Genomic DNA, 13,954 nt, shown 5'->3' on the forward strand with positions numbered 1-13,954 from the left:
CGATAGTCACACTATATGTAAGAGGAAACAAGTGACATACACTCTGGTGGACCAACACACTCAGCTGAAGCCCGGAAACTCACCACACAAGCTCCATCCCATTTAAAAGCAAAGTAAAACAGTGGAAACTTGATTTCAACAACCCCTTACGTTAACTTTGCATTCAAACAGACTTGGAGCATGCAGCGACTCAGTAACTCATCCCAGCTGAGAGGAAGTAACTTCCTGTCAGAGAGAAGTTAGTCCCTGAAGTGTCTGAACTCTATCTGCAACAGCACGCCTGGTTCCCCGGCGCAGGCAGGCTGCAGGTGCTGACATGCTGGGCAACACCGTCCTGGCAGGTCACTTCTGAAGGCGGGAGGGCACGGGGTTCAAGACAAACACTGAACAAGAGTGGCCAGGGATGGGAACGAAGCAGGCCCGTGGTAGATGCTCTTGCAAGGAGGCGTGGGAGGCGGAGGAGGATGGGAGTAACAGGTGTTTACGTGATCTGTTCAAAACTCTGGGAATTTGATGTGGGGGATTACTCTGGGACTCGGGATGTCTAATACTGGGTGATCATCAAGGGTCGTTACAAAGCAAGGACTCTGCATGGTTTGAGACCAAAGTAGTGTTACGAGTGCCTGGCACAGGGAACGTACTGGTACACCAGTGCTCACAAATCCAGGTTTCGCACAACAGGTCTCTTACGCTGGGTACTCACCATCCAACACTGGTGAAGCAGGGGCCCATACTCATGCAGAACACATGGACAGAGAAAGGCTGCCTAGCGAAGGGGTCCCAGTAAGGACTACTGGTGAAATGAGCACGGAGTGGTCTACTCAGGCGCTACTGAACACAAACCAGGAGCGGGGAGAGGGCACTGACCACGGGGCACTGCGTGAAGCGCCTGCAGTTGGGACGTCGCCGCGAAGCCAGGGGCCCGTGGAGCCCGCGCCGGGGCACGGAGCCCGGCACGACGCGCTCGCACAAAGGCGGGTTGCTCGGCACAGGGCGCTGCCGGGGCAGGCACGGCACGGCACAGCCCGGCCGGAGCCGTCAGGGAACAGGGGGGAGATGCCACTAGCGAGTCCCGTGCACGACGGGCCGGGAGGGGCCCGGCAGGGGTTAACAGTGCGACCGGCCAACGCGGGCACGCCGCCGGGGAGCGGGGAGCCGGCGGCCGCCGGGCAGCGCGCTTCCTGAGGCGAGCCGGGCGCGGGAGAGCAGCGCGGCCCCCAGGGCACGCCGGGGAGCCCGGTCGGCGCCCGCACAGCCGCGGGGCGGGGGCGCCCGCGGGCCAGGCCCCGGGACAGGCGGGCCGCGCGGGGCCAGGCGAGGACAGGGGCCGGGCGGCGGCGGCGGCGGCGGGGAAGGTGCCGGGCGAGGAGGCGGGTACCGGCAGGGCGCCCGGCCGGGGGAGCCGGGCGGGACGGGCGCGCACGAGGCGCCCGGGAGGGCGGGCTTGGGGCGGCGGGCCGGGGCACGGCGGCGGCGATACTCACTAGGGGTCGTTGGTGAAGCGGGGGCTCCGCGGGGGCTGGTAGCCGTACAGGTGACAGTAGAGCACATCGAAGCAGAAGCAGCACATCTCGGCCGACACCACCATCTTCCTGCAGCCGGGCCCGCCGGAGCCGGCGCCGGGGGAGGAGAGCAGCGAGGCGGCCGGCGGGGAGAGGCCGGCGGGGCCCCCGCCGCAGCTGGGCGGCAGCGGCGGGGAGAGGGCGCAGCCGGCGGCGCCCCCCGCCAGCCCCCCAAGGCCGTTGAGGCGGGGGCCCCCTGGCGGGGGCAGCGCCCCCGGCTCGCCCCCCGCCGCCGCCGCCCCGCCGCAGTGGGAGCCGCTGCCGCCGCCTCCCGGGCCGGCCGAGCCCGAGGGAGGGGAACTGGAGAGTTTCTGCTTCTTCACCCCGCAGCAACCCGCCGCCATCTTGGAGCCGTCTCCCCCCACGCAGCGCTTCCGACCCATGGCGGGGGGGCCGGCCGACCGGCCGGGGGACGTGCGGCGGCCCGCTCCGCCTCCTGCCGGGCCCGCTCCGCCTGCAACGGGGAGGGGGCGAGAGGGAGGCGGCGGGAAAGGGGGAAGAATGAATGAGGAGCAGGAGGGAGAGGAAGATGGGGGGGGAGAAACAGAGAGAGCTGCGTTAGAGCGACCCGGTGAGTGGCCCCGGCTGACAGGGCCGGGGCTGAGGGGGCAGCGTGGCCCGCAGGTGTGGCGGCCGCGGCGGGGCCTTGGCGGCCTTTCCCCTCCCCTCCACACGCCGAGCCACCCCTCTCGCCTTCCCCCCGTGCTTTTTCTCCTCCTCCTGCCAGGGAAGTGGAGCAACTCCACCCCGCGTGCTAAAAAAAAAAATAAATAAAATAAAAATAAACCCACAAACCCGAGCTCCGCAGGAGCCGCACGGCAGAAGCAAAGCCCTTGAGATGGTTAAAAACACCCCGCTAAATAATTCAAGTGACCTGAGATGCCTTTCTCTTGGGAAGAGAGGGGAGGGGGAAAAGTGTTGGAATCGGCAGGCTGGGAGCCTGCAGAGAGTGCTTGGATGCACCTATTAAACATGCAGTCGTGATGGCTAAAAGCCACAGGCTTTTTATATATATATTTATTTTTAATTACAGCTTTGGCAATTACTTCACATCCAATAAGTAGCAGCTCAGAGCGTAGGCCCTCAGCTACAGGGCAAGTGGCCATGTCCCTGTGAGACCACGGCCCTTGGTGCCCGCAGCCCAGGCTTCCTCATGGCGAGACCTCTAGGGAAGGGAAGTCCAGAGGGAAAAGGATGTGAGTTCCTGCAGTGCTCCACACATCTAAAATTAAGCTCACCAAGCTACTGGGGTGGGAGGGGAAATGTGTTTTATATTAGCCTCATATATAGATGTATCTGAATTTACGGAGAAACTTGCAAACGGCCATAAAGTACTTCAAAAGCTGTACGTATGTATATTTAGAAAATAACACCTCACCCGTCAGTGTTACGCAGCTATCTCTGGCATGGGATGTAGCAGCTGTTTAACATTACAATATCAAGGAAGACAAGGGAGTGAGGACTGCCACATAGACTTAAAATAATATCGCAAGTTTAGAGACAGTCATTATCCAAGCTAAAATGCAGTCTACAGACAGTTTTCACAGTCGCAAACAACTTAGAGACTCAGTTTTACGTTTCTTGTTGGCAATGGTTTCTCCAGCGTCCTCATGCTCTTAATTTTGTCTGGATCTTGAACTATCATGGATCTGAAGAGAAAATCCTCAGTTACTAGGGCTCTAATACTGATGGGTTAAAAAGCCCTTTGAGGGTTTCTGTCCAAATACTGGCCTGAATTTCTCTTGCTTTGACTGTGAATCATAGCCTAAGGTGAAACAGCTGCAGGGAATAATACCAAACAGAAAGGAGAAGAATTAGATGGTATAAAGCAGTGTTTTCCATTTTTAAATGTAATGTTTATGTTTGGAGCTGGAGAATACTTGAGAAGGGAACCCAGTTCCCCTCTCTCAAACGACTTTCAAGTTTCTTTCAAAACAAAGGCAGTGTTTTCCACTTACGGGATTCATTTGTTTAAAATCAGTTAGCAGTGACACCTTCTGTTGCTTTGGGGAAAATAGTTTCTCCAGGTGTTGAATTCTGGCTTTTTCTAATTTTTTTTTTTACCATCCTACATTATTTAACACCAACATTTATAAAAATATCAAGTAATTGCAAAAGCTTATGATACAGACACAAATATAAATCATTCACTCCACTGGGCCAGATATTTGTAAGGTTCAGTGTAAGTCTCAGAGCTAGGACTGATATCCTTATGCAGTATCAAGACTCCTGATAGAGCACAGTGATCACTTTTTGATTAAATATTGTATTGCAATGGTCCCTGAATGAAAAACTAAGTTAAATATATTACTTATTCATCAAAAACACCTTACTTTCTCCAACCCTGCAGATGTTCTTTGCTGTATTTGCCTATAGTTGTGCTCCTGTTTTACCTCAGTGCAATGTAATGTATACCAAATCTCTCTTTTGTAGAGACAACAGCAAATATACAAACACAACTGTGGAAACTATTGTTTAGTGAAATCAGGAAGACACAATTGTATTATCAAATATTTTTGTCAGTAGCGTGAACTGCAGACTCACAAAACATTTTTTCATAGCTCAATGGAAAATTTCCATTTATGTTTGAAGAAGAGTTTATTCTTTGGATAAGACAACTTCAGTTAACTGCAGCATCTGTTTCATTGGCCCTTTGCTTCAGTTAAGTCTCAAGGACCTTTACATTTCTTATTACAAGGAACCCTGAATGTGTTCAGTTCCTTCATGTATATAGTACTTGTATATTTTACTAACCTAGCAGATTTTCTCCTGTTGGTTGATGACTATGCTGTGCCTCCTATGCAGTCAAATGTACTCAGTGAACTCAGTATAAAAACCAAACTTTCAGCAGTACGACCGAAGTCAGTGTGGTAGTGCAATTAGATCAGTTTAATTTAGGTGTGATGTAGCTCTCCTTTATGACTCCAGCTGTTTAGCACTATTGCTCACCTCATGTTCTAAAGCCCCAGTGATTTTAGAATTGTCACTTGTTACAAGTGAGAGATTGAAATTAATTTTTTAATTAAAAATCACAACCCATGAGTCTTGAAAAGAGCTGTTAGAGAAATGATGATAAGAAAAATAGAATTATTTGCAGGAGGATACTTCTCAGTGATCCAAAGCTGCTCTGAAGGATTGCCGTTCTTAAACAAAAAAATCAGAATGGCTAGTATCTGGGGAAATGGTATCCTAACAGACATGATCCAATTCCTTTTGAATCCAAGGTAAAATTTGCACTGACTGTAGTAGAAGTCAGATTGTGCTGAAGTAGGCCAAAAGATGATTTATGTTCTCAGTATCTTACAATCTAATTACAAGACAAGAACAACCAGAACAAGGAAACAATGAGCCAAAATTGGGCTGCGTTGGTAAGCGGGAGTGATATAATCCTTGCCTTATTAGTATCAACTCTTTTAATAGGCACTGTGACAGGTGAGGGATTTAAAAGGGTACTTAAAATAGCACGTTTAGGCTGTGGTTCCATGTGCATTTCTGCAGTAGCAGTAATGTTGGTTTAAGCAGCTCTACCTCAGCTAATTGTTCTCTTTCCTGTCCCACCCATTCTCTTGAGTTCATGCAGCTGTTTGTGCAGATGTCAGGCAGAAGATCAAGCCGAAAAGCAATTATTCTTTTCCCTCGATTATTTTTCAACCAAATCAGTTCTCCAGTCTGGTTTATCAGAGGGCTGCACAAAAATCTGTGTTGGCCTATTGGAATGGCTATACAAAATTGATAATTAATAGCCTTGGGCAGCTTAAACAGTACTGGTGAAAAATGAGAAGATACAGCCTAAAGTGGCATTGCACGTATTTATGGGGAAGCTGTCAGAAATCACAGAAGTGTTTGAATTTTAAATAATAGGTGAAGAAAGCCAGTTGAGGAAAGATATGAAAGATAAGGAGTAGATAAAGGGCCTTGAAAGTGAAGGGAAGTAGTTTATGTTTGAGACTGTAGAAAAGTCAGAGCTAGGGAATGAAAGAAAGGGAAACAGCCTTCTTTTCAAAATATATCATTTTCCACTTTGTTAGAACTAAAGGAAACACAATACCACAGTTAATTCTGTAAAAAGCAAACTCCAAAAATTGAACAGTGTAAACAGCTAGCATCTCTATAAAGTTGTTAGTTATTATTCTAGTTAGTTATTATTCTAGAGAATAGTCTGTACTTACATCTCCCAAAATTCAAAGGTTAAATTCTATCTTTGTATCTTCCCATCATAATGATCTCTTTTGGATGGGCCTGCCATAAAACTGGAAGATTTACAGGCTGAGAATTCCTTTGGTCTGAGGAGTTGCCACCCGTTGTGCAGACAGTCTAGACAACTCTTCCCTTGCCCTGCAGCCTACAAGGCATTATGGGTGTAGCTGGGAAGAAGCGGGTTTGCCTGTATGCCTTTCACACATTATTCCCAAACTGGTCTGTCACACTCTTGAGGCTCATGTGAGTTTTCCTCAGTATATTCTGCTTAGACAGAATAGTTACTGTTCTTCAGTACGCTCCCTGTCTCAGCTGTCCCCAGGAGAAATTAGATGCAGCTCTGAATCTAGGCCAGAAAGTGTGCACAAAATCCAATAAAGTTAATGAAAGTTAACTTGCACATGTCTGAGAACAGTAATTGTTCGTACCAGTTAGAGGCCGTATCCTGCTATTGTTCCATATATCAAGCCCCTATTGAAGTCTCTTCTAAAAAATCGTGTACAAAAAGTCATCTCAGGATGTGATACCAGCCAGCAGACAAAAGGTCCTCACATGTTGTGTTACTGGAATCCTGGCCCTGTTTCATATTTTGAGCTATGTTATAATTTCACCATACTGTGAATCCAATCTGTGTTATTTTAAAATTAACATTGTTTTACAAAAATTTTCCCTCTTACGCAAATTTAGGGTTTGGTCCTGTTAAACCATCTGTGCATGGAGCTTGCACTGCAAAACTGGGCATCAGATTGTTACAAAAAAAACCACAACAAAACACCCAAAACAAACAAAAAAAAGCCCCCACCAAACGAACCCCCCAAAACAAACAAACAAAAAAACCAAAAAACCACCATGTATTCTAAAATGTTACTTGTCAAACTAAATATCTAGGGCTGGACAGTTTTCTAACTAGAGATAAAAACATTAAATGTGTCAATGGAGTCAGAAAAGTTATTTAATTAAAAACCTAAGGACCAAAGCACTTGCAATAAATGAAAGGTGAGACTAGTGGTAGGTTTTTAATGGAATTCTTTTCACTTAATTCTGTGAGCTGGAATGTTCCTCAAATATTATGTTAATGCAATATCCTATCCTTTTTGAATGTATTTTTCCATTGTACAGTGATAAAAGAAGATGTAGCTTACGTAGCTATATTCTCAGTATAAATTCACCATGGTTTCATTGAGGTCAGTGGAGCTACAGTGATTTATGCTAGCTGATACATTAATAATAAGCCTTAGGACATATTTTTTGACATGGCTATTTGTAGTTGGTCTCCTTCACAAAATGTTTTCCACTACTGTACAGCAACCATATGTATTAATAGCATTTCTCATTTCTGAAGAGTCTGAAGTGCTAGCTTTAAGTTAATAATTTTAGAACAATATATAGGTGTCTGTTTATCCAGTGCAGTCATACAGCCACCCCTAATGAAACCTAGCAACAATCTAATAGGACACAACAATTGAGGTGTATTAGGAAAAAATGCAATCATTAATTTTCAAATGAATGAGTAAATTAGGAGGATAGAATGCAATTGCTGAGAATTAAAATCTGATCAGGACACCACAATTACATGCCTGTTTGTTTCTAAGAATTGCACGAGATCTTTAACCATCCAAGTGGTCAGCACTTGATTTTATATCTCATCTAAAAACACCAAAATGAAACTTTCGTGTAAATTTAGTTAATGCAAGAAGCAGAAATTTCAGAAAAGAGGGGAATGTTAGCAATGTGAATTGATTGTTAACAATGTTAATTGTTTAGGATGACAGAAATGCTCCCATGTAAGGAAGCTAACGGGCATAAATTTTGATCTTCCTTTTGATGTAAGACTGTGTTGAGCTTCCTTTTTCAGATGTTATTTAATTTTCTTGTGAAATGATTTAATTTCTTCTGGCTGCTGCTTTTGCTGTCTTTTTGCACATGTTATCTAGCTTTTGGTGTGAAGGAATTCCACCTCCATTCCTCTAATGGCCAGTTCTTAGCTTAGGTTCATGCTCCCTTGCTCTGGTATTTTACACTGCTCAGATAGCATTGAAGCTGTCATCTCTCTATTCCTTTCAGAGAAATGAGATATACTGTTCTTTTCTCCAAAGACTGAAGAACTTTTTTCTTTAATCTTTGTGAGCAGCAAAAAATCAGTGAATCCTGCTTGCCCTTTACTATTCTCACTTCTATAAAGGAACCTGTTAATCTTAAGACGGCCAAGAACCACTTCCACTGTTCCAGGTGGGAACATCTAATCACTTTATATTGGATGTTTTTAGTCACACCTCATGAAATATTTTGGCTATTGTTTTGAAAGAATGTTCATTAGCTGCAGTAGGCTATTGCAGCTTATAAATATATGCATGTCAGTCATAAGTATTTCTCTTTCTTCAGTATTGTAACATATTATTATTTATAGAATGTATTTTTTTCCTTTTTCCCTAGAAGTATTAGCATTCTTTATACACAATGCCTAAATTACTTAACCTTATATCTTCCAGTGCTTCTGATCTGTACATGTCACCCTGAATGTCATGTTGATCCTCCTTACTGTGACTAGTTTTATAAAATCACCATTTACGTCACTTTGGTGCACTTATCTTTCTCTTTTTCTGCACAAAGAAAACACTGACAAATGCCAGTGTTTTGCCTTAAAGGTGCTGGTGCTCCAGCGCTATCAACCTGCAACTGCTAAAAGCACTAAATGTATTGTCATAAAAGAGCCCAAAGATATAAATAGAATGTTAATTAATAGCAGATGTTACCCTTTGTGGCAAAAAGCCAGTAGGGCTCCAGCAAAACCTTTCTCATTGCAGTCGTTACTTTCATCATTGGCAATTTGTGAGTGCAGCCCCAGTAAGACTGATCCTCACGGCACTTCGGAGTCACCTCTCACCCTCACCCTTATCTGCTTTCACGTATTCAGTCCTGCAGATTCTTCTTTTTTTTCTTTTGGGTGTGGTAGCAAAAGCCAAACAGCTCATGTGCACTGCATCCATAATTCTTTCTTGTATCCTTAAGGCTTTAGAGGTGACTAGCAAGCCTGAACCCCGAGCCCTGCAAGCTTCTGAATAAAATTGAATCTGTGGGAATTGGTAGCATTCAGTACCTCACTTATTCATAGTTACTTATTCATTAGTTTTATTGCTTCCTTTCTGTAGAATTCATGTTCTCCAGCATAATATTTTCTACTGTACTTTCTATTGCAAAAGTCTGTTCTTTCAGACATGTATGAATCAAATTACTCCAATGAAGTCAATAGAATTTTACCGTTACAGAATGAGTTCAAAATCTGGCCTTTTAAACCTGTAGGTTCCCTTGTAAATTGGTGAATGATTTGTCTGTTCCTAGGTCGCCTGAGCTATCCTCTGCTTTCAAGGAAAGTGGTATTTGTATAGATACATGTCCATGCACACACAAATTCCATTATACAAAACTGTATGTATTCTCATTTTTCTTATCTCCCACATTTGTATTCTCACTCTAGGGAAGGGCCTTCAGGCTGCCTGCTGGTGGTGATCATTTTTGTCACAGTTATTTAATGTATAAAATAAATATGTTACATTCATTTTGAATAAAAAGCAGCTGATAAACATGCAAGCTTCAACAAAGTTTCACCCGATTCTTGGCATAGTAGTGTTAGCCCTCTTGTGCACTCTTCCTTTCATTCACGATTTCTGGTATTCCTGTTTTCACATTATCTGTATAACTCAGTCCCTCCTATCTGCCATTACAGCAATTAAAGACAGACCTTTTGTTTTTAACATGATCATTATTTAAATAAAGTAAAAAGTATTTTAAAAGAGTAAATAGTATTTCTTCAACTATGAAAGAAGTCATAGCATTCAGGAAGCACTGTTGCTTATTATGTTTTTCTGCTAACCATTATAAAACGTGAAGTTACAGTCTTTAACATATAGAAATATCTGTGATCATCAAGACTTGCATCTGAGCTTTGGTTTGCATGCTTGTTTTTCTCAATGGTTTCTTCATGGTTAATATTCTAATAACCTACTGACTGCCAGAGATTGCACAGCAATCAAATCAATATTTTGATTTAAACACTGTACATTTGATTTGAGGAAATGACCATTTCCATGCAGAAAAAAGTAATTGAGAGAATGCTTAACACTAAAAACATATCCTTCTGTTACTTCAACTGAAAAAAGAACTCCTTTGCTTGTGTGTTTTGAATTAAAACTATAAGTATATTAATCTAGTGGTTCCAATTACAGATGGGATTCTGGATTTGTTACCATCTCCCTTGAAAATGCATCTTTATAATAATTCATTCATTTTGGTTAGCATTTCTAAAGAGCATTTCAAGATTGGAAGAGGCACTGTGACACACTTGAGGAGAAGCCTAGCACATTATGTCAGGTCTAAGGAAATGTTGCTGAAATATTTCAGGGCTATCATTTCAGGGGGTAAGTCCTTACAGCTAACATTCAGTTTAGATTAGGGATTTAAAAGAAATTTGAAAATAATTTCATAAAACCCCCCATGTATTTAACTCTCTGGGGAAAAAAAAACCAAACCAAATTAAAGTCTGAATTCTCTGTTTTTCTATTGCTTAGTTTGTGTTTGTTTTCACAGGTCAAAGTCCCACTGTCCAGTGTCATCACATTCAAATCCTGCGGTGACCTGTAAGTATCTCACCTCTAAATTTTCTATTGCAATAGAACAGCTGCATGAAAACTGTTGTGATCACCTCATGAATACTGAAAATGTGTCTTTCATTGAGCTATCACTAGGCATTATATATTGGGGTACAGTTTGTCCTGTTATGTTAAATGCGTGTAGTTCAAGCATGTATGCTTATAGTATAATACATCTACATTTTTAAATACTAGCTCATGATAATCTCATTCATTGCATTTTAAATGGAAGACTCACAGCTTATCAAATCTACTTCTAACTGTTTCTAAAGGTACCCTTACTTTAAACCTAGTTCTTTACCTGGTTAAATCAGAACTGAAAGTTATCAAAGAAAAATATTACATTTGCCCTTTGATGAACAATTACCAAGCGTTACATGTTCAGAGTAAAAAATGGATAGCATTTTATTTTATGAGTCCACTAACTAATAGTGAATTAGAATAAAACTCCTGTGGGAACACATTTGACATTCACATGAATAGCAGATGAGTTCATTATGATCCCCTGCTTATAAAAAGAATGGCAAATGAATTCATAATTATTAAGCATTTAAAAATAACACATTCCCCCAAAAGATACAATTCTGCATTAAATACCTGGCTGTAGTTCAGCTGCAGGGCTTTGAAGAATCTGAAATGAAATGGTAGCATAGCGTATAGCTGAAACTGAATGGCAGACTGATGATTTGGTCATTTGCCACATTCTTTAACTGCTTTGTAGCCAAAGTAATGAAGATTCATACTCTATTTAATGCATTTGAATTAATTCTGAACTTTTTAGATTAATCTTGCTTCCAAAGCAGAGAATACAGATTAGATATATGGTACATGAAAGGATTATGCTGGGTATATGTATAAAGAGAAGGATTACAGCACATATGGCTACTGCCATGTACTCATGTTCTAAGTGCCTGTGGGCATCTCATTTGAAATATATATTAGAGTTGAATTTTGTAGGGCTTTTTTGTTGATGGATATGTGGTTGTATATATGACAAATACCATTCAGGACAGTTATTTTGCTAGAAGTGACATTCTCAAATACTTGCCAAGCTGTCACATTAGCATACTGCTCACAGCCTGGCAGGAGACAGCTCTTCTGTGAATCGTAACCTCTGCCCTGTGGTGACACCCAAGAGCACAAGGGTCCCAAAGGTTGCCTTGTCTGCCAGACAGAGAGGGAAGTAAGAGATGCCGAGAACAAAGTTCAGAGGATGACACAGAGGACTTGCAGAGGAGGAGAAGGGGAATAAGGAAAATCCTGTTCTTTGAACTACCTGCACCAAGGACATAAACAGAAAAGGGATCAGAAGTAGATCAAATTAAGACTGTTCTAAGCACTGTCAGCACCTAAAGAGATGCAGAATTCTTGTCTCCCCAAATCTTACATGTGATCTTGATAGCCTTTATGGAGGTGCAGTGAAGAAGACTGGGATTTTCTGTATGAATTCTGATCCCATGGGTAGCCCTCCTTGATTATGCAAGGAATAGAGAAATAATGCCATATGGGACTTCTGTATTCCTCTTCCCAGTATAGAGGTAAGGAGATGTTTGAAAGACCTTGTGTGCACATAGATTTTAAAGTCACGTTGCTACCATGTTTTCCCAAGTTCCCTTCTACTTAGCAGCAGCCCAGGCTTTAACACAGCTATATTGCCATCAACTGTGTTGTCATGCTGATATCAGGAGGAAAAGAAGCCATGTCAAATGTGATCGTATTTGTATTTCACTCAGAGGTCTGAAGCTGCAGTCCATCCTGAGGTGGACTCCATGACCGACCTAGGCTGTGTGCTTGAGAAAAAGGGCTGTAAAAACAAAAAATGCAGAGTAGGGACGAAGTAGAGAGCCAAGGGTCTCAGGATTGTGGAGGGTGAAGGCCATGCTGTACAGTCATGAAAAGGGTCACAAAGACTAGAAATATATTAACCAAAACAGAACTCTGTAACATAATAGTACACTTTTCTAGTCCTACTTATATAGTTGTCATTACTAGGGAAAAATAAATCAAAATATCAGAAAAGCTGTTTGTGCTATACAAAGTTTGTGGAATTATTTGAGAAACTGTTAAATGAAGATAAAATTATTTCTTTCTGCTTTGGACCAAGAATCACCAGATGAGCTTTAGTTGCATAGCTGCCAGCGGAAGAATATGATTTATACACTGCTGAATTACATTGCTTTTAATTTTAAAAGTCTGTTGGCACTATTTGATTTAGCTTCTGACTTGTTCTGGGTGGGTAGAGTTTGGATGTATGTCCAGACAACGAGGGCTAAGCTGATGCTTCAGAGAGAGGTGAAAAATACCCAAACCTAAATCCAATAGATAAAAACTAATTGTGTATCAGGGAAACTAATTGTGCATCAGGGAAACTAACTCCTTCCTGAGTCCTGTGGATTGCTGGCTGAAGTATGTGGTTTGATTACAATTATTGCCTCAATGCAGAGTTTCAATTCTTATGGGCCCCATGAGGACAATGCAGGAAACCTATCTGCGATATATGAAGTGAGTGGTATGAACCGTTGTATTCATACATTCACAGATTCCAAGACCCACAGATTCCAAGGAGATAATAATAGCCATTTGTGCTAACTATCCTACATACACCTTTTTTTCCCCTGAAAGATAAATTAAAAGTTTGGAGGTTTGTTTGGGGTTTTTTTTGCAAAGCTGATACATTATGAATGTATTTCTTGTGAAACTTTTAAAGTTTCTATTTTAAAGCATTTAACATCTGTTGGAAAGACAGCTACTTGTTTGTACAGCATTTAATATTACAATGTATTTATGATTGTCAATATTTGAGGTAATTGTTATTATAAACAAGTCCACGAGAAGAGAAATGCTGTGATAACTCTCCATCTGATGACAATGGAAAATGTAGGTACTTTTTACTTATGAAAATCTGATGGCGTTATCTTACTATAACCACTTAGAAGTTAAGACATCAAAAGACAGTCTGCTTGAAAAATGTTGGGTAAGTCACTAAAGTCAATGTCACATCATCTCTGGTCATCAGAGTCCCAACCATATGCTCCCTCAGCAAGGCCACTGCTGGTCATCATGCAACATCAACGTACAAAAAATTATCATGAGAAACATTATCAGGTAGCTTCCTGTTCATTACCAACGCATTAGATTGCAAGTAAGTTATTCCAATGTTTGCTTTTAATTTGCTAGGTAAAACAGGGTGGCCTCTTGCATCACCCTTCTGTGGAAAAAGGGAATCCACTCCATGAAGCTTGTAGAAAGCTGTAAATTAGTTACTTTTGACAAAATCAGACAACTGTGGTCACTAAGATTCCTTCTGGAAAATTAGGAAAGGAAAAGTGTTAGAAAGGAATTAATGCTTGGAATGGGCAAGTCCTGACTAAGAGAACAGAGGAGCAGCCATCTGTGAGAAGGAAGGGCAAAATTCATACAAGATTTACTTTATTTTTTAAAGGAAACAGGTACAGTTGTGAGGAGATTTGAATAATTTATATTAGGATTAAAGTCTTGGCTTCAGGATGTGCTTACAATAAGCCAAGTCTCAATCTGAATCACCTCAAT

The 13,954-nt window shown here is 42.3% G+C and overlaps 1 protein-coding gene across 2 annotated transcripts in view; it reads right to left on the reverse strand.

Annotated features, from left to right (window-relative positions):
* AMMECR1 (AMMECR nuclear protein 1) overlaps positions 1-13,954 on the reverse strand; it is a 105,101-nt gene that overhangs the window by 76,469 nt on the left and 14,678 nt on the right. The window contains exon 2 of one of the 2 annotated variants that reach the window (XM_050901513.1): positions 1,485-2,016. In XM_050901513.1, coding sequence (XP_050757470.1) covers positions 1,485-2,016 — 532 coding nt within the window. Of the gene's footprint in view, positions 1-1,484; positions 2,017-13,954 lie in introns of those variants that run through there. The other variant, XM_050901514.1, reaches the window with a different exon arrangement.

This window comes from Gymnogyps californianus, chromosome 9, assembly GCF_018139145.2.
Source record: "Gymnogyps californianus isolate 813 chromosome 9, ASM1813914v2, whole genome shotgun sequence".
Taxonomy (NCBI): domain Eukaryota; kingdom Metazoa; phylum Chordata; class Aves; order Accipitriformes; family Cathartidae; genus Gymnogyps; species Gymnogyps californianus.